At 47.5% G+C, this 24,899-nt stretch overlaps 1 protein-coding gene across 2 annotated transcripts in view; it reads left to right on the top strand.

Annotated features, from left to right (window-relative positions):
- The window catches only part of spef2 (sperm flagellar 2), an 849,051-nt gene that overhangs the window by 17,336 nt on the left and 806,816 nt on the right, over nucleotides 1–24,899 (top strand). For both annotated transcript variants that reach the window (XM_068029096.1, XM_068029094.1), the window contains exon 2: nucleotides 7,468–7,638. In XM_068029096.1, the coding sequence (XP_067885197.1) occupies nucleotides 7,468–7,638 (171 nt within the window). The remainder of the gene's footprint in view (nucleotides 1–7,467; nucleotides 7,639–24,899) is intronic.

The following is a 24,899-nucleotide window of genomic DNA, read 5'->3' as shown; positions in this document are numbered from 1 at the left end:
ACGCATACTGTCCATCCGACTGCTCACCGCCTCTGATCCAGTACACGTCAGCATCTATGCTCCAACACTCTGCTCCCCACCTGAAGTTAAAGACCAGTTCTACGAGGAACTCCATAATATCATTAGCAGCATTCCTAATACTGAACATTTGTTCCTGCTGGGGGACTTTAACTCCAGGGTTGGGGCCGACCATGACTCATGGCCCTCCTGCCTTGGGTGCTATGGCATTGGAAGGATGAATGAGAATGGACAAAAGGCTTTTAATAAAGTGCCACATAACAGGCCTGTCAGCAAATTTGAAGCCAATGCAATAAAAGGGACAGTGGCAGCATGATTACAAAGTTGGCTGAGTGACAGGAAACAGCATGTACTGGTGAATGGATGTTTTTCAGACTGGGGAATGATATAATGACCTAAACTTGGGTGTATGGGGCACAATTTCAAAACTTACGGATGACACAAAACTTTGAAGTATTGTGAACTGCGAGGAGGATGGAGATCGACTTCAAGAGGACATAGGCTGGTGGAATGGGCGGACATGTGGCAGATGAAATTTAATGCAGAGAAATGTAAAGTGATATATTTTAGTTGGAAGAATGAGGGGAGACAATATAAAATAAGGGGTGCAATTCTAAAAGGGGTGTAGGAGCAGAGGGATGTGGGGGCATATGCACACAAATCGCTGAAGGTGGCAGGGCAGTTTGAGGAAGCAGTTAATATGGCATATGGGATCCTGGGCTTTATAAATAGAGGTATAGAGTAGAAAAAGAAGTTTTGATTAACCTTTATAAAACACTGGTCTGGCCTCACCTGAAGTATTGTGTCCAAAAGATTCATGAGAATGGTTCCACTTCAGTTATGTGGATAGATTGGAGAATCTGGGGCTGTTCTCCTTAGAAAAGAGAAGATTGAGAGGAGATTTGATAGAGATGTTCAAAAGCATGAGGGGTCTGAACAAGGAGAAACTGTTCCTTTTGGTGAAAGGGTCGAGAACCAGAGGACACCAATTTAAGGTGAATGGTAAAGGCGACATGAGGAAAACCTTTTTATGCAGTGAGTGGTTAGGACCTGAATGCACTGTCTGAACCTGCCTCCACCACACTCTCAATCATACCTTTCAAAAGGAATTTGATAATTATTGGAAAAGAAAAAAATTGCAGGGCTGTAGGGAAAAGGCAGGGGAGTGGGAACTGAGTTGCTCTTGCAGAGTGCTGGCGCAGACATGCAGCTGCAGAAACACCTGTCTGTTCCCCTCACTATAGAATCCCCTATCACTGTTGCTTTCTGAATCTTCCTCCTACCTCACCTCCCCGTCCCCCTGAGCCAGCCGTTGTCCCATGGACTTGGCTCTGCCTGCACTCCCCAGATGAACCATCACTCTCACCAGTATTTAGAACAGAATATCGGTTGGAGAGCAAGATGCAATCAGGGGACTCCTGCATTACCTGCATGGTCCTCCTTGACTGCCTGGTGGTCACCCATTCCTTAAGCGGGAGGGTGAACACATCTAGAAATGTGCTATCCAGAAAACTCTCAACCTCGAAGACGCACCGCATTGATGCCACCAGTCAAGCTCTGAAACCCAGAGCTCAGGCTGCTTCACCTGACAACACTTCCTGCACATGTGGTTGTCCGGGACGCAAGAAGCATCCTGGAGTTCCCACATGGAACAGGCTGTGTACACCACAGAACTGAGATGCCCTGCCATACCTCTATTTATTAGACTATTAATAGAAATAAGCTTAAAACTTAAAAAAAAAGACTCGCCAGCTATTCACCAATCAGCTGCTTGTGCTGATATCACTTTATTTTATAGAGAATTAACTTAAATGTTTTACTGAACTCTTATTACCTATATACCTCAGATGTTAATGTACTGAAAATATTAGAATCTCCAGTTGTTTAATTTTAACTTTATCTCTAGATCTGATTAATTACTTGAATACTGATTGTAACTTTTGAATTTGTTTCATGGGATGTGGGTGTCACTGGCTAGGCCAGCATTTGTTGCCCATCCCTAATTGCCCTTGAGAAGATGGTGGCGAGCTGCCTTCTTAAACTAGTGCATGGGGAACCAACAGTGCTGTTAGGGAGGGAGTTCCAGAATTTTGATCCGGCGGCAATCAAGGAACAGCGATATATTTCCAAGTCAGGATGGTGTGTAACTTGGAAGAGAACGTGCAGGTGGTGGTGTTCCCATGCAACTGCTGCCCTTGTCCTTCTAGTTGGTAGAGGTTGCGGGTTTGGAAGGTGCTGTTAAAGGAGGTGTGGTGAGTTGCTGCAGTGCATCTTGGTCAATGGATAGTTGATAGTGGAGGATTCAGTAATCATAATGCCGTTGAATGTCAAGGGGAGATGGTTAGATTGTTTCTTGTTGGAGATGGTAATTGCCTGGCATTTGTTTGGCGCGAATGTTACTTGCCACTTATCAGCCCAAGCCTTAATGTTCTCCAGGTCCCATTGCATATGGACACGGGCTGCTTTAGTATCTGACGAGTTGTAAGTAATACTGAACATTGTACAATCACCAGCAAACATCCCCACTTCTGACTTTATGATGGAGGGAAGGTCTTTGATGATATAGCTGAAGGTAGTTGGGACTAGGAGACTACCCTGCAGCAGTGTCCTGGGATTGAGATGATTAACCTCCAATAACCACAACCATCTTCCTTAGTGCTAGGTATGACTCAATCATTTGAGAGTTTTCCCCCTAATTCCCATTGATTTCAATTTGGCTAAGGCTCCTTGATGGCACACTCGGTCAAATGGTGCCTTGATATCAAGGACAATCATTCTCACCTCAATTATATGATAAGTTATCAATTTGGCTTTAGTTTTATACTAACTAATCAGTCTTTCTTTATAAAAGCAAAATACTGCGGATGCTGGAAATCTGAAATAAAAACTAGAAATGCTGGAATCACTCAGCAGGTCTGGCAGCATCTGTGGAAAGAGAAGCAGAGTTAACGTTTCGGGTCAGTGACCCTTCATCGGAACTGACAAATATTAGAAAAGTCACAGGTTATAAGCAAGTGAGGTGGGGGTGGGGCAAGAGATAACAAAGGAGGTCTAGATTGGACCAGGCCACATAGCTGACCAAAAGGTCACGGAGCAAAGGCAAACAATATGTTAATGGTGTGTTGAAAGACAAAGCATTAGTACAGATAAGGTGTAAATACACTGAATATTGAACAGCAGCAAGTGCAAACCTGAAAAAAAACAGTGGGTAAGCAAACTGAACAAACAAAGATGAAATGAAATAAATGCAAAAAAAAGATTGTAAAAAATGTAAAAAAGAATGTTAAAAAAAAAGGAAGAGAAAATAACTAAAAATGAAAGTAAAATGGGGGGCTGTCATGCTCTGAAATTATTGAACTCAATGTTCAGTCCGGCAGGCTGTAGTGTGCCTAATCGGTAAATGAGATGCTGTTCCTTGAGCTTGCGTTGATGTTCACTGGAACACTGCAGCAATCCCAGGACAGAGATGTGAGCATGAGAGCAGGGGGGAGTGTTGAAATGGCAAGCAACCGGAAGCTCAGGGTCCTGCTTGCGGACTGAGCGGAGATGTTCCGCAAAGCGGTCACCCAGTCTGCGCTTAGTCTCCCCAATGTAGAGGAGACCACACTGTGAGCAGCGAATACAGTATACTACATTGAAAGAAGTACAAGTAAATCGCTGCTTCACCTGAAAGGAGTGTTTGGGGCCTGGGATAGTGAGGAGAGAGGAGGTAAATGGGCAGGTATTACACCTCCTGCGATTGCAGGGGATCGCATCTGCTCTGATGATGCTACCTTCCATGACGGTGCTTCTGATATGACCTCCTTTTTCCTCAACCGAGGATTTCCCCCCACTGTGGTTGACAGGGCCCTCAACCGTGTCCGACCCATTCCCCGCACCTCGACCCTCACCCCTTCCCCTCCCTCCCAGAACCGTGACAGGGTACCCCTTGTCCTCACTTTTCACCCCACCAGACTCCATATCCAAAGGATCATCCTCCGCTATTTCCGCCACCTCCAGCGTGATGCCACTACCAGTCGCATCTTCCCCTCCCTTCCCCTGTCAGCATTCCGAAGGGATCGTTCCCTCCGCGACACCCTAGTCCACTCCTCCATTACCCCCACCACCTCGTCTCTGTCCCAGGGCACCTTCCCCTGCAGTCTTTCTTTTTGGTTGGTAATTTATAGACTCATAGAGAGATACAGCACTGAAACAGGCCCTTCGGCCCACCGAGTCTGTGCCGACCATCAACCACCCATTTATACTAATCCTACATTAATCCCATATTCCCTACCACATCCCCTCCTACATTAATCCCATATTCCCTACCATTCTCCTACCACCTACCTACACTAGGGAAAACTTACAATGGCCAATTTACCTATCAACCTGCAAGTCTTTGGTGGTGGGAGCACCCGGCGGAAACCCACGCGGTCACGGAGAACTTGCAAACTCCGCACAGGCAGTACCCAGAACCGAATCCGGGTCGCTGGAGTTGTGAGGCTGCGGTGCTAACCGCTGCGGCACTGTGCCGGGGCGGCACAGTGATTTAATCAAATCAAAAATTGAAAGCTTACCAGTATACGCACCCCACATGACTCCCTGTGCTGTAATGTCACTGGATGATATATTCCTGCTTCGCACCACTGCTTCTCTCTCCCACTGGGCTTTGCTACTCTACTGCTGCCAGTGTTTCCTTTGCTGTTTTTAAAGGCTCCTCTCTTTGGCTGTGCTTTGCTGCTCTGCCGCTGCTGGTGTTTTGCACGCTGTTTTTAAATATACGAACCTACAAATTAGTAGCACTAGTTGGCCATTCGGCAGCTTGTGCCTGCTCTGCCATTCAATAAGATCATGGCTGATCTGTTTGTGTCTCGAATTCCACACTCCCATCTACCTCCGATAACCTTTGATTCCCTTGCCTAACAAGAATCTATCTACCTTTGTCTTAAAAATATTCAATGACTCCGCCTCCACCACTTTCTGAGGCAGAGATACAAAGTCTCACAACCTCAGAGAAAAAATTTATCCTCATCTCTGTCCTAAAAGGGTGACCCCTAATTTTAAAACACTACCCCCTAGTTCTGGACTCACCCACAAGAGGAAACATTGCTTCCACATCCACCTTGTCAAGACCATTCAGCATCTTATAAACTTCAATCAAGTCTCCCCTTGCTCTTCTAAACTCCAGTGTAAAGAGGCCCAGTCTGTCCAACCTTTCCTCAAAAGACAACCTGCTCATTCCAGATATCAAACTAGTGACCTCCTCTGAACCGCCTCCATTTACATTCTTTCTTAAATAAGGAGACCAAAACTGCACACAGTATTTAAGATGTGGTCTCACTAATGCTCTGTATAACTGAAGCATAACAGCCTTACTTTTATTTTCAATTGCTCTCGTAATAAAGGGTAGCATTCCATTAACCTTCTTTATTACTTGCTGTACCTGCATACTAACTTTTTGTGACTTGTACTAGATCATCTGGATCCCTGTGCATCTCAGAATTCTGCAATCATTCTCTGTTTAAGTAATACTCTGCTTTTTTAATCTTCCTGCCAAAATGAACAACTTCACATTTTCCCACGTTATACTCCATCTGCCAGATTTTTGCCCACTCTCTCAACCTATCTATATCGGTCTGCAACCTCCTTATGTCCTCTTCACAACATACTTCCCTACCTATCTTTGTGTCACCTGCAAATTTATCTACTATGTCATCGCTCCCCTCATCTGAGCCATTGATATAAATTGTAAAAAGTTGAGGCCCCAGCACTCGTCACATCCTGCCGATCAAAAAAAGACCCATTTATGCCTGCCAACCAATCTTCTATCCATACTAATGTGTTACCCCCTACACCATGAGCTCCTAGTTTTCTCAATAACCTTTTATGTGGCACCTTGTCAAATGCCTTCTGGAAATCCAAGTACAGTATGTCAACGGGCTCCCCTTTATCCACAGCGCATTTTACTCCTTCAAAGAACTCCAATAAATTGGTTACACTTAAATTGGTTAAACTTCACAGGAGCATTATAAAACAAAGTATGAAAACGAGTCACAAGATACTAGGTCAGATGACCAAAAGCTTGGTGAAAGAGGTAGATTTTAAGGAGCGTCTCAAAGGAGGGAAAGCAAAGTGGAGATGTGTAGGGAGGGTATTCCAGAACTTGGGGCCTAGACACCTGAAGGTGTGGCCACCAATGGTGGAGCGATTAAAATCCAGGGTGTTCAAAAGGCCAGAATTCGAGGAGTACAGATATCTCGGAGGGTTTTGGAGCTGGAGGAGATTATGTAGTTGTGGGAGGTGCTGAGGTGTGAGGCCATGGAGGGATTTGAAAACCAGATTGTGAATTTTAAAATCAAGGATGTTGTTTGACTGGAAGCCAATGTAGGTCAGTGAGCACAGGGGTGATAGGGGAACGGGACTTGCTGCGAGTTAGGACACTGGCAACAGAGTTTTGAATGACCTCACGTTTACAGAGGGTAGAATGTGGGAGACCACCAAGGAGTGCGTTGGAACAGTATAGATGAGGGTTTCAGCAGCAGATGAGCAGAGGCAAAGTCGGGCAGTGTTACCAAGGTGGAAATAGGTGGACTAAGTGATGGCACAGATGTGTGGTCGGAAGCTCATCTCAAGGTGAGATGTGACACCAATGTTGCGCACAGACTGGTTGAGTCTCAGACAGTTGCCAGGGAGAGGGATGGAGTCGGAAGCTGGGGAATTGAGTTTGGAACGGAGACTGAAAAGCAATAGAAATTAAAGCGGAAAATGCTGGAAATACTCACCTCATCTCTGGAGTTCTGCTCTTATGTCCATGTTTGGATCAAGGCTGTAGTGAGGTCAGGAGCTGAATGGCCCTGACGGAATCCAAACTGAGCATCAGTGAGCAGGTTGTTGCTGAGTAAGTGCCGCTTGATAGCACTTTCAGCGACTCCTTCCATTACTTTGCTGATGATTTGGAGGAATCTGCTTAGGTGGTAATTGCTGGATTAGATTTTGTTGATTCTAGGCAGTGTTCCACATTGTCAAGTAGATGCCAGTGTTAATACAAAAGTTAACACACTATTGGCTAATTGTGAACAGGACCATAAAACACTTTTAAGAAAAAATTCAATAAGTATTTGATGCAGAGGAAGACACAGGGAAAGAATGGGCAATGGGGTTAGTTTGTGGATTGATACAGGGCTATGGGGAGAGAGCGGGGCAATGGGGTTAGTTTGGGGTTTGATACAGGGCTATGGGGAGAGAGTGGGGCAGTGGAATTAGTTTGGAATTATTGCAAGGAAGTGGAATTAGATTTTGTTCTGGTTACTTGATATCTGGACTGGCCTTCACAGAGTTTATCAGGACTTCTTGTCTGTAAGACCATCACTTCAACGAAACTACTGAGAAGTAGCCTCTTTCTATGCTATTAGCTGCTGTGGCTCATAGTTCCTGACTTTGTTCCTTGCTTCTGTTTGTGTTTTCTTCCAGCGTCTGAAGACGATGATTCCACGTGAGGTTGATGTGATCCTACGGGATGTCTCAAATCACTTTGTGGCTATAGGCAAGGAGATTGAGGAGCAGGCAAGCCAGCAACATGAGGAGGAGCTACAAAAACGACAGAGCATCCAGGAACAGCAGCGGATCGAAAACCTGGAAATGGTGAGACAACTGGGAGAAACAAGGAGATGGCTGAGACAGGATAGAGCAGCAAGAAGAAATGGAAGAGACAAGGAAAGAGCCAGAATTGAGAGTGGCGAGAGATTGAGAACTGGGAAGAGACTGGGATTGAGAAAGGCATGGACAATGAGATTGTGCTGGGATTGAGAATCTGAGAATGGGACTGAGAAGGGATTTTGGTAGGATTCAGAATGGGGTTGAGCTGGGATTGGGAAGGATTGAGCTGGGATTGGGAAGGGATTACGAATGGGATGGAGCTGGGATTGGGAATGGAATTGAGATTGGGATTGAGCGGAGATTAAAAATGGGGTTGAGGAAGAAACTGAAGAAGGGATTGAGCTGGGACTGAGGAAGGGATTAGGATTGAGAGAGGGATTGAGAACTGGAATCAGCTGGGAATGGGGTTGGGAATGGTATGCAGCTGGGGTTGTGAATAGGATTGAGATTGGGATTTAGAATTGGGATAGAGCTGGTATGGAGAATGGGATTGAGAAGGGATTGTGGTGGGATTCAGAATGGGATTGGGATTGAGAAGGGATTGTGATTGGGATTGAGAAGGGATTGTGGTGGGATTCAGAATGGGATTGAGCTGAGATTGAGAATGAGATTGATCTAGAATTGAGATGGGAATGATGATGGGATTGAGCCTTGGATTGAGAATGGGACTGTGAATGGGATTGAGTTGGGATTGAGAATGGGAATGAGCTGGGATTAAGAATGAGATTGTGCTGGGACTGAGGATTGGGCTGGGATTGCGAATGGGATGGGGAATGGGATTGATCTGCGGTTTGTATCGGGATTGTGGCTGGGATTGAGAATCAGATGGCGAATGGGATGGCGAATTTGTTTGAGATTGGGATTGATCTGGGTTAGTGAATTGGATTGAGAATGGGATTGGGATTGAGAAGAGATTGTGGTGGGATTCATAATGGGATTGAGAATGGGTTTGTACTGGGATTGAGAATAGGATTCAGAATAAGATTGAGCTGGTATGGAGAATGTGATTGAGCTGGGATTGAGAATGGGATTTGGATTGAGAATGGGATTGGTATTGAGAAGGGATAGTGGTGGGGTTGAGAATGGGATTGATCTGGGATGGAGAATGGGATTGATCTGAGATTGAGAATGGGATTGATCTGAGATTGAGAATGGGATTGATCTGAGATTGAGAATGGGATTGATCTGAGATTGAGAATGGGATTGATCTGAGATTGAGAATGGGATTGATCTGAGATTGAGAATGGGATTGATCTGAGATTGAGAATGGGATTGATCTGAGATTGAGAATGGGATTCGGCTGGGATTGAGAATGGTATTGACCTGGAATTGAGAATGGGAATGAGCAGGAATTGAGGGTGAGATTGAGAATGGGATTGATCTGGAATTGAGGGTGGGATTGACAACAGGATTAAGTTGGGATTGAGAACATGATTCAGTCAGGAAGGAGAATGGGATTGAGTTGGGATTGGGATTGAGAATGGGTTTGAGAAGGGATTGTGGGGGATTCAGAATGTGAATGGGATTGAGATTGAGAGGGATTGTGGTGGGATTCAGAATGGGATTGAGTTGGGAAGGATCTGGGATTGATCTGAGATTGAGAATGGGATTCGGCTGGGATTGAGAATGGTATTGACCTGGAATTGAGAATGGGAATGAGCAGGAATTGAGGGTGAGATTGAGAATGGGATTGATCTGGAATTGAGGGTGGGATTGACAACAGGATTAAGTTGGGATTGAGAACATGATTCAGTCAGGAAGGAGAATGGGATTGAGTTGGGATTGGGATTGAGAATGGGTTTGAGAAGGGATTGTGGGGGATTCAGAATGTGAATGGGATTGAGATTGAGAGGGATTGTGGTGGGATTCAGAATGGGATTGAGTTGGGAAGGATCTGGGATTGAGCTGAGATTGAGAATGGGATTGAGCTGGGATTGAGAGTTGGATTGAGGAAGAGATTGAGGAAGGGACTGAGCTGGAATTGAGGAAGGGGTTGAGGGTGGGATTGAGAACAGGATTCAGTCAGGAATGAGAATGGGTTTGAGAAGGGATTGTGGGGGATTCAGAATGTGAATGAGAATGGGATTGTGGTGGGATAGAGAATGGGATGCAAAAGGGATAGAGAATGGGATTGTGCTGAGAATTAGAATGGGACTAAGATTGAGAATGAGATTGAGATTATGGTGGGATTGGGACTGAAAATGGGAGGTGCTGTGCCACTGTAAAACGCCGGCGGGGCACCTGCCAGCGTAGCAGGTATGTGAGGCATTGTACTAGTGTAACACGCGTGTGAGTCGCTGTACCAGCATAACACGTCTGGGAGGTGATGTAACAGTGTAACAAACGTGCGAGGTGTTGTACCAGTGTATCACACGTACGAGGTGTTGTACCAGTGTATCACACGTGTGAGGCGCTGTACCGATGTAACGCACCTGTGATGCGTTGTAACAGTGTAACATGCGTGCGAGGTGCTGTACCAGTGTAACACACGTGAGGCGCTGTACCAGTGGAACACTTGTGTGAGGTGCTGTAGTAGTGTAACACAAGTACAAAGTGCTGTAGTAGTGTAACACATGTGCGAAGCGCTATAACAGTGTAACACTCGTGAGAGGCGCTGTACCAGTGTAACATGGGTGCAAGGCACTGTAACAGTGTAACACTTGTGCGAGGCGCTATAACAGTGTAACACTCGTGAGAGGCGCTGTACCAGTGTAACATGGGTGCAAGGCACTGTAACAGTGTAACACTTGTGCGAGGCGCTATAACAGTGTAACACTCCTGCGAGGTGCTGTACTATTTGTTACGACCAGGTGAGAAGGGGTCTAGTGTCCCCTTTCAGCCTTTACCTGGTTTAACCGTAACAGGGTTTAATTTTAGAAATACCGTGTTTTTAGCTCCCCCTCAGTGAATCCTTGTTCATTGCTCCAATTGCAAGGCAAAGAAATCAGATAGGTTTCCTTCGATTTAACAAGAAAGGTGGAAGTTTGTTAATCTTAAACTCTAATCCGGTTAACGACTGCGAATATGCAACACAACCATGCTAGCATGCATACACAATAAACACACACGCAGATAGAGACAGAAAAAGTAGAAAAGAATAAAGGGGAAAAGTTTGAGGCAACAGCGAGGTTACGATTACAATCGTTTGAGTTCAGTATGAAGTCTTTGGTTGCCGGTAAGTGCTGCTGTTCGTTGGGGCCCAGTTCACACTTCAACTTGTTTCAATGTCGGAGTCTTTTCTCTCTTGAGGTATACGTGTCTTCCGTGGGTCCAGTGGTTTGAGAAAGCGAGAGACAGCCAGGAGAGAGGCTTCCTTGTTCCAGCCTCAGTTGCAAACTCCCGTCTGTTCCTTTCTGTGTGGCACAATTCAAAGCTCCAAGTTGGCCAGCAGGTTAATCATGTGACCAGCTGGTTTAACCAGTCCTGTCTTTGTAGATTGTATCATCTTAGCAGTCCCTGGAAGGTGATTTCCTTATACCTTTAATGTCTAGTGATCAAAATCCATTTGGGTGAATTGGATCAGGGAGTAGTTCCTTTATCTCCACAAGGAGCATCTCTTAATATACAAATGTCCTCCAGTCAAAGGTCTGGTGATCTCTTTAACAAGTCATTTCTTCACTGCAGCAACAGTTTAAAATCAATGTTCACACAATTAATATGCCTCATTCTAGGCTCTGCATGATACCTCCACACCCAGTGGAATGAAATGCGATTTTTTTTTTTAAGAAGTGAATTTCCTGACTGTGCGGGACGATTCGTTGCTAATCTTCCCTTTGTCCTTTTGGGACACTGCTGCTTGCAGGTATTTGTCCAGATTCTGCTGCACACCCCTGTGGTACTTTGACTAGGTGAGGCATCACCCTCACAATTTCCCTGCCTCTTGAGGACTTTCTTGGTCTCTCCAGGTTCCTGTAAATGCTGTTAGCAACTCTGGTGGGGTGCTTCTAGTGTCTGCATTTACTTGGAGGATGTGGGGTCTAACTTTTCAAATATTTGTGGGCGGCACAGTGACGCAGTGGTTAGCACCGCAGCCTCACAGCTCCAGGGACCCGGGTTCGATTCTGGGTACTGCCTGTGCGGAGTTTACAAGTTCTCCCTGTGTCTGCGTGGGTTTTCGCCAGGTGCTCCGGTTTCCTCCCACAGCCAAAGACTTGCAGGTGATAGGTAAATTGGCCATTGTAAATTGCCCCTCGTGTAGGTAGGGAATATGGGATTACTGTAGGGTTAGTGTAAATAGGTGGTTGTTGGTCGGCACAGACTCGGTGGGCCGAAGGGCCTGTTTCAGTGCTGTATCTCTAATTAAAATAAAATAAAAATTTCGGGGCTGGCTGACCGGACAGTAGGGGTTTCCATTTGGGATTTCTCCCGTACTTCCTTAACCTGCCCTCTTGGTCGCCTTTTCCCCGTTCCTTTCTAACCTGTTGCCAGCCTTGTGCCTGCCTGTCCCCTTATGTTCTCGCCAGGGGTCCATTACAGTTCACCAGCCCTCTTCTGGAGGGTCCTCCAAACACTGATACGGGAATTAGGGGTGCAGATTTCACTGTCGGTTGGGGTTTCCCCTCAACCTGGCATATATGGCAACTCCTACAGTACTCCACCACATCTCTGTGGAGTTTTGGCCAGTCAAACAGTTGTTTTATGTGGACTTTGGTTTTTCGTATATTGACATGTACAGACACTGCAATCTCATGGGCTATTCTTTCTATTTCTCTCTGGTACCTCTAACTGATAAACCACTGTCCACTCCTTGCTCTCAGGTCTGTGAGGAGAACTCCACTTCCTCATCAGTACCTCATTCTTGAAATAGTAGCGATCTCAGGGACGCCCTCCGTCTGCTTCACTTTCAGACTGGGCAGCCTGTGTCAGCTCCCTGAGCCTCAGCTAGGGAAAATTTATTTAACTCATTCCCTGGGTCTTCTACCTTTCCAAAGAAAGTCTCGGACAGGCAGACCTCATGGTCTTCTGACTGCAGTGTCAATGCTGTCTCCTCTGGGGGAGCTGGTTTGATCATGGCCTCATTCGCTACACATTCAGGAAAACAGCAAGGGACTGTCTCCTGCCACTGCCCTGTCTCTCTGACCTCCTGCGGTCTCTCTCACTACTGGGGAAGCTACCACTTTCATCCCCACCAGGGAGAGGTGGTGGCATAGTGGTATTGTCACTGGACTAGTAACCCAGAGACCTGGGATATTTCTCTGAGGACATGGGTTTGAATCCCACCATGGCAGAAGGTGGAATTTGAATTCAAATAATAAATCTGGAATTAAAGGCTAGTCTAATGATGGCTGTGAAACCATTGTCGGTTGTTGTGAAAACTCATCTGGTTCACTAATGTCATTACCTGGTCTGGCCTACATGTGACTCCAGACCCACAGCAATGTGGTTGACTCTTAAATGCCCTCTGAAATGGCCTAGCAAGCCACTCGGTTGTATCTAACCACTATGAAGTCAATAAAACAGAATGAAACCGGACAGACCACCTAGGCACCAGAAAGAACAATGGCAAATCCAGCCCTTTCGACCCTGCAAAGTCCTCCTTAGTAACATCTGGGAGCTTGTGCCAAAGTTGGGAGAGCTGTCCCACAGACTGGTCAAGCAACAGCCTGACATAGTCATATTCACGGAATCATACCTTACAGACAATGTCCCAGACACTGCCATCACCATCCCTGGGTATGTCCTGTCCCACCGGCAGGACAGACCCAGCAGAAGTGGCGGCACAGTGGTATACAGTAGAGAGGGAGTTGCCCTGGGAGTCCTCAACATCGACTCTGGACCCTATGAAGTAAAGGCCTGCTACCCCACCCGAACCCGACGACGTGTGTCTGGTTCGGGTCGGGTCGGGCCCCTCTTCCGGATCCAGCTTTCAGGCTCGGGTCGGGTCGGGCCGGACATACACAGTAAGTGCTCTGCTGGTAAGTATTGAAATTAAAAAACTTACCTGAGCTGGGAGTCCGGGACGAAACTGAGTCTGCGCACTGAGCGAGTGACGTCACTATGACGTCATCACGCATGCGCTGCAGCTTCTTGCAGGTTCTGAGTCTGCATGTAAGTAAAGGGTCGAGTCAGGGTCGGGCTTGGGGCAAAATCGGAGGGACTCGGGCCGGGTCGGGTTCTTTTTCCCGACCTGAGCAGGCCTTTACAATGAAGTCTCATGGCATCAGGTCAAATATGGGCAAGGATACTCCCTGCTGATTACCACCTACTGCCCTCCCTCAGCTGATAAGTCAGTACTCCTCCATGTTGAACACCACTTGGAGGAAGCACTGAGGGTGTCAAGGGCACAGAAAGTACTCTGGGTGGGGGACTTCAATGTCCATCACCAAGACTGGCTCGGTAGCACCACGACTGGCCGAGTCTTAAAGGACATATCTGCTAGACTGGGTATGCGGCAGGTGGTGAGGGGAAAACATACTTGACCTCGTCCTCACCAGTCTGCCTGCCGCAGATGCATCTGTCCATGACAGTATTGGTAGGAGTGACCACCGCACAGTCCTTGTGGCCACAAAGTCCCGCCTTCACATTGAGGATACCCTCCATCGTGTTGTGTGGCACTACCACCGTGCTAAATGGGATAGATTTCGAACAGATCTAGCAATGTAAAACTGGGCATCCACGAGGCGCTGTGGGCCATCAGCAGCAGCGGACTTGTACTCAATCACTATCTGTAACCTCATGGCCCGAGATATTCCCCACCCTACCGTTAACATCAAGCCAGGAGACTAACCCTGGTTCAATGAAGAGTGAGGAGGGCATGCCAGGAGCAGCACCAGGCAGACCTCAAAATGAGGTGTCAACCTGGTGAAGCAACAACACAGGACTATCTGCATGCCAAACTGTGTAAGCAGCATGCGATAGACAGAGCTAAGTGATCCCATAACCAACGGATCAGATCTAAGCTCTGCAGTCCTGCCACATCCAGTCGTGAATGATGGTGGACAGTTAAACAACTAACTGGAGGAGGAGGCTCCACAAGTAACCCCGTCCTCAATGATGGGGGAGCCCAGCACATCAGTGCGAAAGATAAGGCTGAAGCATTTGCAACAACCTTCAGCCGGAAGTGCCGAGTTGATGGTCCATCTCGGCCTGCTCCCGAAGTCCCCAGCATCACAGATGCCAGTCTTCAGCCAATTCGATTCACTCCGCGTGATATCAAGAAACAACTGAAGGCACTGGATACTGCAAAGGCACTGACAATATTCCGGCAATGGTACTGAAGACTTGTGCTCCAGAACTTGCCGCGCCCCTAGCCAAACTGTTCCAGTACAGCTACAACACTGGCATCTACCCGGCAAGGTGGAAAATTGCCCAGGTATGTCCTGTGCACAAAAAGCAGGACAAGTCCAACCCGGCCAATTGCCGTCCCATCAGTCTACTCTCAATCATCAGTAAAGTGATGGAAGGTGTCATCATCAACAGTGTTATCAGGCGGCACTTGCTTAGCGATAACCTGCTCAGGGACGCTCAGTTTGGGTGCCGCCAGGGCCGCTCAACTTCTCGTTACAGTCTTGGTTCAAGCATGCACAAAAGAGCTGAACTCCAGAGGTGAGGTGAGAGTGACTGCCCTTGACATCAAGGCAGCATTTGACTGAGTGTGGCATCAAGGAGCCCTAGCAAAACTGAAGTCAATGGGAATTAGGGGGAAGACTCTCCGCTGGTTGGAGTCATACAAAGAAACATAGAAAATAGGAGCAGGAGTAGGCCATTTGGCCCTTCGAGCCTGCTCTGCCATTCATTATGATCATGGTTGATCATCCAACTCAGTAGCATGTTCCGACTTTCACCCCCATACCCTTTGATCCCTTTAGACCCAAGAGCTATATCTAACTCCTTTTTGAAAACATTCAATGTTTTGGCCTCAACTGCTTTCTGTGGTAGTGAAATCCACAGGCTCACCACTCTCTGGGTGAAGAAATTTCTCCTCATCTCGGTCCTGAAAGGTTTACCCTGTATCCTTAGACTATGACCCCTGGTTCTGGACTCCCGCACCATCGGGAACATCCTTTCTGCATCTACCCTGTCAAGTCCCGTTAGAATTTTCTAGGTTTCAATGAGATCCCCCTTCACTCTTCTGAACTCCAGCGAATATAATCTTAACCGACTCAATCTCTCCTCATGTCAGTCCCGTCATCCCAGGAATCAGTCTGGTAAACCTTCGCTGCACTCCCTGTATAGCAAGAACATCCTTCCTCAGATAAGGAGACCAAAACTGCACACACTATTCCAGGTGTGTCCTCACCAAGGCCCTGTATAATTGCAGCAAGACATCCCTGCTTCTGTACTCGAATCCTCTCGCTATGAAGGCCAACATACCATTTGCCTTTTTTACCGCCTGTTGCACCTGCATGCTTACCTTCAGCGACTGGTGTACGAGAACATCCAGGTCTCGCTGCATATTCCGCTCTCTCCGTTTATAGCCATGCAGATAATAATCTGCCCTCCTGTTTTTGCTACCAAAGTGGATAACCTCACATTTATCCCCATTATACAGCATCTGCCATGCATTAGCCTACTTACTCAACTTTTCCAAGTCACCCTGAAGCCTCTCTGCATCCTCCTCACAACTCACCCTTCCACCCAGTTTTGTGTCATCTGCAAATTTCGAGATATTACATTCAGCTCCCTCATCTAAATCATTAATGTATATTGCGAATAGCTGGGGTCCAAGCACCGATCCCTGCTGTACCCCACTAGTCACTGCCTGCCATTCGGAAAAAGACCCGTTTATCCCTACTCTTTGTTTCCTGTCTGACAACCAATATTCTATCCTTCGCAATATACTAACCCCAATCCCATGCGCTTTAATTTTGCATGTTAATCTGTAATGTGGGACTTTGTCGAAAGCCTTCTGAAAGTCCAAATAAACCACATCCACTGGCTCCCCCTGATACCTAGCACACAGGAAGATAGTTGTGGTTGTTGGAGGTCAATCATCTGAGCTCCAGGACATCACTGCAGGACTTCCTCAGGGTAGTGTCCCAGGCCCAACCATCTTCAGCTGCTTCATCAATGACTTTCCTTCAATCATAAGGTCAGAAGCGAGGATGTTCGCTGATGATTGCACAATGTTCAGCACCATTCGTGACTCCTGAGCTACTGAAGCTGTTCGTGTAGAAATGCAGCAAGATCGGGACAGTATCCAGGCTTGGACTGATAAGTGGCAGGTAACATTCGCGCTCAACAAGTGCCAGGCAATGACCATCTCCAACAAGAGAGAATCTAACCATCTCCCTTTGACATTCAGTGGCATTACCATCACTGAATCCCCCACTATCAACATCCTAGGGGCTACCATTGACCAGAAACTGAACTGGAAGTAGCCATATAAGTACTGTGGCTATAAGAGCAGGTCAGAGGCTAGGAATCCTGCAGCAAGTAACTCATCTCCTGACTCCCCAAAGCCTATCCACCATCTACAAGGCACAAGTCAGGAGTGTGATGGAATACTCTCCACTTACCTGGATGGGTGCAGCTCCAACAACACTCGAGAAGCTGGACACCATCCAGGACAAAGCTGCCCGTTTGATTGGCACCCCAACTACAAACATTCACTCCCTCCACCACTGACGCACAGTGGCAGCAGTGTGTACCATCTACAAGATGCACTGCAGCAATGCACCAAGGTTCCTTAGACAACATCTTCCAAACCCGCGACCTCTACCAACTAGAAGGAGAAGGGCAGCATGGGAACATCACCAGCTGCAAGTTCCCTTCCAAGTCACACACCTTGGAACTATATCACCGTTCCTTCAGTCACTGGGTCAAAATCCTGGAACTCCCTTCCTAACAGCACTGTGGGTGTACCTACTTCACATGGACTGCAGCAGTTCAAGAAGACAGCTCACCACCACCTTCTCAAGGGCAAATAGGGATGTGCAATAAATGCTGGCCTGGCCAGTGATGCCCACATCCCATGATTGACTGAAAAAAAAAATTATTACCTTAGATCAGGTCAACCACGTCCACAGGGCAACTGGGGACAATCCCTATGGTCACCAGTCTCGAAACTAGATCACGCTCCAGGTGCACCCGGTGTAAAGATACAGGCATACGCTGCCCTCCAGTACTATTCACCATTATTCTGGTGTTCACAGCACTCTCTCGGGGAAAGGTCAGGCCTTTTCCCTGGATCTTGTGGCCCCTGTGTCCCTGAGGATTACTATGGGCTTGCTTGCCCCACTCGAGGGGTATGGGGTTACTCTTCCTTCAGACACAAAACCCTGATAACTCTCCGGAATCATAATAAGTTTTCCTGCACTTGCAGCCGTAAGCATCCTGGTTCTCATACTTACTACAGTTAAAGCCACAGCTTGTTCTGCTGTGCTTCCCATCAGGGTCCCTGTCTTCACTTAGCGGGTGTGCCCTGATTAACCCTGCAGATTTTTCCTTTAGTTTCCAGCAGTCAACTGTTAAATGCCCTGCTTTATTGCAATGGAAGCACACAGATATCTGGGCTCACTCCTACATACAGCACCTTCCTTTTTGGCTAGAGGAGGGCCCCCTGTGTCTCCTGCTTTTCTTTCCCTCCCACGACTGCTTGGGCTTCTATCACCTTCCCACCCTTTGTCCTTTTTGGATTTGTGGGGGTGAATAGGAAAGGGTTTCTTTCCCATGGGAAACTGAATTATAAATGAGAGCAAACTCATCGGCCAGGACTGCTGCCTGCCAGGCTCTATGAACCTTTTGTTCCTCTACATGTGACTTTATGGAGAGTGGGAAAGAGTTTATAAATTCCTCGAACAAAATTACTACTCTGAGATTTTCATTGCTGAGCTGCACTTTAACAGCCCTCAGCCACTGGTCAAAAGCCAGTTGCTTACTTCTCTAACTCCAGGTAAGTTTGATCAGCTTGCCTCTTGGCGATTCTCAACTTTTGGCGATAGGCTTCCGGTACTCACCCATATGCCTGGAGGATAGCATTGTTTGTCAGTTCATAATCTGATGAACTCTCATCTGACAATATGGAATAAACCTCATGGGAATTTCCTACTAATTGGCCTCAGCTGGACACTTCAACTGCCTTGCCAGTTTTTCAAAAGACACAAAAAATGGTTCCACGTCTCCCTCATTGAATTTTGGGATCAGTTGGGAGAGTTTAACAATTCTGTACCCAACCCTGAATTACGTTCCTCCATAATGGCCATGCTTTCACTGGGGTTACTGTGTCGCCCCTAGTTAACTGAAGCCGCCTTAGCTCTCTCTTCGCATTCTTTCTGGAAGGTTCTTTCTCTTTCTCTCTCCACCCTCTCTTTGTTTTCATGTTCCTTCTGGAAGGCTCTTTCTTTCTCTCTCGTCTGTCTCTCTCTTTTTCCTGTCTCTCTCTTTTGCTCTTCCCTCAAATTCAAGTTTCCTCTGTTCTAATTGTATCTTTGCTAACAATACCCCGTCGGAGTCTACTTTCAACCCTGTTTCTGCTTCAGATTCAAGGGAAAAATGGTTGGCCACTAATCTGAGTTCAGACTTCCTAGCCTTGCCAGGTACAGAGACCCCACACTGCTCAGCCATTTTCCTCAACTCCTCCAAAGACAGTGATTTTAACTTATTCCAAGTTACTTCACCTTTGCTTGGGAGCACAGCGGAGCAGCGGCTGGAAATAAAGAGCGGGGCTCAAGGCCCTCTTTCACTTACCTGGGAGCGGAGTGGCAGCTGGCAGACCTGCGTGGAAGCTGATCCGGAGCGGCAGCACACTCTCTGTCTCTCTCAGCTCATGCTGAGACTCGAAAAGAGGAAAAGAAACTTAGTGACATCACGGGAATTCTGCAAGGTGATTATTTTTTTTTGATTCATTCAGTGGATGTAGGTGTCACTGGCCAGGCCAGCATTTATTGCCCATCCCTAATTGCCCTTGAGAAGCTGGTGGTGAGTTGCCTTCTTGAACTGCTGCAGTCCATGTGAGGTGGGTACACCCACAGTGCTGTTAGGAAGGGAGTTCCAGGATTTTGACCCAGCAACAATGAAGGAACGGTGATATACTTCCAAGTCAGGATGGTGTGTGACTTGGAGGGAACTTGCAGGTGGTGGTGTTCCCATGTATTTGCTGCCCTTGTCCTTCTAGTTGGTAGAGGTCGCGGGTTTGTAAGGTGCTGTCTAAGGAGCCTTGGTGCATTGCTGCAGTGCATCTTGTAGATGGTACACACTGCTGCCACTGTACGTCGGTAGTGGAGGGAGTGAATGTTTGGAGATGGGGTGCCAATCAAGCGGGCTGCTTTGTCCTGGATGGTGTCGAGCCTCTTGAGTGTTGTTGGAGCTGCACCCATCCAGGCAAGTGGAGAGTATTCCATCACACTCCTGACTTGTGCCTTGGAGATGGTTGACAGGCTTTGGGGAGTCAGGAAGTGAGTTACTCACCTCAGGATTCCTAGCCTCTGACCTGCTCTTATAGCCACGGTATTTATATGGCTACTCCAGTTCATTTTCTGGTCAATGGTAACCCCTAGGATGTTGATAGTGGGGGATTCAGCGATGGTAATGCCGTTGAATGTCAAGGGGAGATGGTTAGATTCTCTCTTGTTGGAGATGGTCATTGCCTGGCACTTGTGTGGCGTGAATGTTACTTGCCACTTATCAGCCCAAACCTGGATATTGTCCAGGTATTGCTGCATTTCTACGCGGACTGCTTCAGTATCTGAGGAGTCACAAATGGTGCTGAACATTGTGCAATCATCAGCGAACATCCGCACTTCTGACCTTATGATTGAAGGAAGGTCATTGATGAAGCAGCTGAAGATGGTTGGGCCTAGGACACTACACTGAGGAAGTCCTGCAGTGATGTCCTGGAGCTCAGATGATTGACCTCCAACAACGACAACCATCTTCCTTTGCGCTAGGTATGACTCCAGCCAGCGGAGTGTTTTCCCCCTGATTACCATTGACCTCAGTTTTGCTCGGGCTCCTTGATGCCATACTCTGTCAAATGCTGCCTTGATGTCATGGGCAGTCACTCTCACCTCGCCTCTTGAGTTCAGCTCTTTTGTCCATGTTTGAACCAAGGCTGTAATGAGGTCAGGAGCTGAGTGGCCCTGGCTGAACCCAAACTGAGCGTCACTGAGCAGGTTATAGAACATAGAACAGTACAGCACAGTACAGGCCCTTCGGCCCACGATGTTGTGCCGACCCTTTAACCTACCCTAAGGTCAAACTACCTACATACCCTTCATTCTACTATCATCGCTAAGCAAGTGCCACCTGATGGCACTGTTAATGATACCTTCCATCACTTTACTGATGATTGAGAGCAGGCTGATGGGGCGGTAATTGGCCGGGTTGGACTTGTCCTGCTTTTTGTGTACAGGACATAACTGGGCAATTTTCCACATTGCAGGGTAGATGCCAGTGTTGGAGCTGTGCTGGAACAGCTTGGCTAGGGGCGCGGCAGGTTCTGGAGAACAGGTCTTCAGTACTATTGCCGGAATATTGTCAGGGCCCATAGCTTTTGCAGTATCCAGTGCCTTTAGTCATTTCTTGATATCACGCGGAGTGAATCAAATTGGCTGAAGTCTGGCAGCTGTGATGCTGGGGACTTCAGGAGGAGGCCGAGATGGATCATCAACTCGGCACTTCTGGCTGAAGATTGTTGCAAATGCTTCAGCCTTATCTTTCGCACTGATGTGCTGGGCTCCCCCATCATTGAGGACGGGGATATTTGTGGAGCCACCTCCTCCATTTAGTTGTTTAATTGTCCACCACCATTCACGGCTGGATGTGGCAGGACTGCAGAGCTTAGATCTGATCCGTTGGTTATGGGATCGCTTAGCTCTGTCTATCGCATGCTGCTTATGCATTTGGCATGCAAGTAGTCCTGGGTTGTAGCTTCACCAGGTTGACACCTCATTTTGAGGTATGCCTGGTGCTGCTCCTGGCATGCCCTCCTGCACTCTTCTTTGAACCAGGGTTAGTCTCCTGGCTTGTTGGTAAGGTAGAGTGGGGGATATGCCGGGCCATGATGTTACAGATTATGGTTGAGTACAATTCTGCTGCTGCTGATGGCCCACAGCGCCTCATGGATGCCCAGTTTTGCATTGCTAGCTCTGTTCAAAATCAATCCCAAATTGCTGGGGCCTTGACAGAAATCTTTGCATCCTCATTGGCGAAAGGTGAGGTCCTAGAGGACTGGAGAATAGCCAATGTTGTGCCTTTGTTTAAGAAGGGTGGCAAGGATAATCCAGGAAATTATAGGCTGGTGAGCCTTACGTCAGTGGTAGGGAAACTATTAGAGAGGATTTTTCGGGACAGGATTTGCTCCCATTTGGAAACAAACGAACATATTAGCGAGAGACAGCATGGTTTTGTGAAGGGGAGGTCGTGTCTTACTAATTTGATTGAGTTTTTTGAGGAAGTCACGAAGATGATTGATGAAGGAAGGGCAATGGATATTATCTATATGGACTTTAGTAAAGCCTTTGACAAGGTCCCGCATGGCAGACTGGTACAAAAGGTGAAGTCACACGGGATCAGAGGTGAGCTGGCAAGTTGGATACAGAACTGTCTCTGTCATAGAAGACAGAGGGTATCAGTGGATGGGTGTTTTTCTGAATGGAGGGATGTGACTGGTGGTGTTCCGCAGGGATCAGTGCTGGGACCTTTGCTGTTTGTAGTATATATAAATGATTTGGAGGAAAATGTAGCTGGTCTGATTAGTAAGTTTGCGGACGACACAAAGGTTGGTGAAGTTGCGGATAATGATGAGAATTGTCAGAGGATACAGCGGGATATAGATCGTTTGGAGACTTGGGCGGAGAAATGGCAGATGGAGTTTAATCTGGACAAATGTGAGGTAATGCATTTTGGAAGGTCTAATGCAGGTGGGTGTTATACAGTAAATGGCAGAACCCTTAGGAGTATTGACAGGCAGAGAGATCTGGGCGTACAGGTCCACAGGTCACTGAAAGTGGCAACGCAGGTGGATAAGGTAGTCAAGAAGGCATACGGCATGCTTGCCTTCATCGGTCGGGGCATAGAGTATAAAAATTGGCAAGTCATGTTGCAGCTGTACAGAACTTTAGTTAGGCCACACTTAGAATATTGCGTGCAATTCTGCCGCCACACTACCAGAAGGACGTGGAGGCTTTGGAGAGGGTACAGAGGAGGTTTACCAAGATGTTGCCTGGTCTGGAGGGCATTAGCTATGAGGAGAGGTTGGAAAAACTCGGATTGTTTTCACTGGAACGACGGAGGTGGAGGGGCGACATGATAGAGGTTTACAAAGTTATGAGCGGCATGGACAGAGTGGATAGTCAGAAGCTTTTTCCCAGGGTGAAAGAGTCAGTTACTAGGGGACATAGGTTTAAGGTGCGAGGGGCAAAGTTTAGAGGGGATGTGCGAGGCACGTTTTTTACACAGAGGGTGGTGAGTGCCTGGAACTTGCTGCCAGGGGAGGTGGTGGAAGCAGATACGATAGCGCGTTTAAGAGACATCTTGACAAATACATGAATAGGAAGGGAATAGAGGGATACGGACCCCGGCTGTGCAGAAGGTGTTAGTTTCGGCAGGCATCAAGATCAGTTCAGGCTTGGAGGGCCGAATGGCCAGTTCCTGTGCTGTACTGTTCTTTGTTCTTTGTTCTTTAGCACGGTGATAGTGCCACACAAAACGATGGATGGTATCCTCAATGTGAAGGCGGGACTTTGTCTCCACAGGACTGTGCGGTGGTCACTGCCACCAATACTGTCATGGACAGAAGCATCTGCAGCAGGCAGTTTGGTCAGGACGAGGTCAAGTATGTTTTTCCCTCGTGTTGGTTCCCCCACCACCTGCCGCAGACCCAGTCTAGCCGCTATGTCCTTTAGGACTCGGCCAGCTCAGTCAGTAGTGGTGCTACCGAGCCACTCTTGGTGATGGACATTGAGGTCCCCCACCTAGAGTACATTTTGTGCCCTTGCCACCCTCAGTGCTTCCTCCAAGTGGTGTTCAACATGGAGGTGTACTGAGTCATCAGCTGAGGGAGGGCGGTAGGTGGTAATCAGTAGGAGGTTACCTTGCCCATGTTTGACCTGATGCCATGAGACTTCATGGGGTCCGGAGTCGATGTCGAGGACTCCCAGGGCAACTCCCTCCCTACTGTCTACCAAAGTGCCACTACCTCTGGTGGGTCTGTCCTGCCGGTGGGACAGGACATACCCGGGGATGGTGATGGCGGCTGCTGATCTCTGCTTGTTCCAGGTCCCGTTTACCGGGTGGTGGCACCCCTCCACCGCCTTTGTTCGGCGGAGAGTTTCATCTGTTGACATTGTCTGTAAGGTATGATTCCGTGAGTATGACTATTTCAGGCTGTTGCTTGTGGGACAGCTCTCCCAACTTTGGCACAAGCCCCCAGCTGTTAGTAAGGAGGACTTTGCAGGGTCGACAGGGCTGGGTTTGCCGTTGTCGTTTCCGGTGCCTAGGTCGATGCCGCTTTCATTCCTTTTTATTGACTTCGTAGCGGTTAGGTACAACAGAGTGACTTGCTAGGCCATTTCAGAGGGCATGTAAGAGTTAACCACATTGCTGTGGGTCTGGAGTCACATGTAGGCCAGACCAGGTAAGGACAGCAGATAAGCCCTCAGAACACAAACGACACGGTCCATTTGTCCCGGCTGGATATGGATTGGTGTTTGAAAGGTTATATTAGGTAGTAAAAATGGGTATTAAAAGGCTATATTGTTACTGTATTGTGCTGAGTTGAGGAGCAGTGCCGGGCATTTCCTATTTCGAGGGACAGTTGTAGAAGCAGATACTGAAATGCCCACCCGGGGTAGAATATTGCGTGCAATTCTGGTCGCCACCATACCAGAAGGACGTGGAGGCTTTGGAGAGGGTACAGAGGAGGTTTACCAGGATGTTGCCTGGTCTGGAGGGCATTAGCTATGAGGAGAGGTTGGAAAAACTCGGATTGTTTTCACTGGAACGACGGAGGTGGAGGGGCAACATGATAGAGGTTTACAAAGTTATGAGCGGCATGGACAGAGTGGATAGTCAGAAGCTTTTTCCCAGGGTGGAAGAGTCAGTTACTAGGGGACATAGGTTTAAGGTGCGAGGGGCAAAGTTTAGAGGGGATGTGCGAGGCAAGTTCTTTACACAGAGGGTGGTGAGTGCCTGGAACTTGCTGCCGGGGGAGGTGGTGGAAGCAGGTGTGATAGCGACGTTTAAGAGACATCTTGACAAATACATGAATAGGATGGGAATAGAGGGATACGGTCCCCGGAAGTGCAGAAGGTTTTAGTTAGACAGGCATCATGATCGGCGCAGGCTTGGAGGGCCGAATGGCCTGT

This window comes from Heterodontus francisci, chromosome 4, assembly GCF_036365525.1.
Source record: "Heterodontus francisci isolate sHetFra1 chromosome 4, sHetFra1.hap1, whole genome shotgun sequence".
In the NCBI taxonomy this organism is placed as follows: domain Eukaryota; kingdom Metazoa; phylum Chordata; class Chondrichthyes; order Heterodontiformes; family Heterodontidae; genus Heterodontus; species Heterodontus francisci.
The sequence above is the reverse complement of the archived record's forward strand: the minus strand, read 5'-3'. Positions and strand labels throughout refer to the sequence as shown.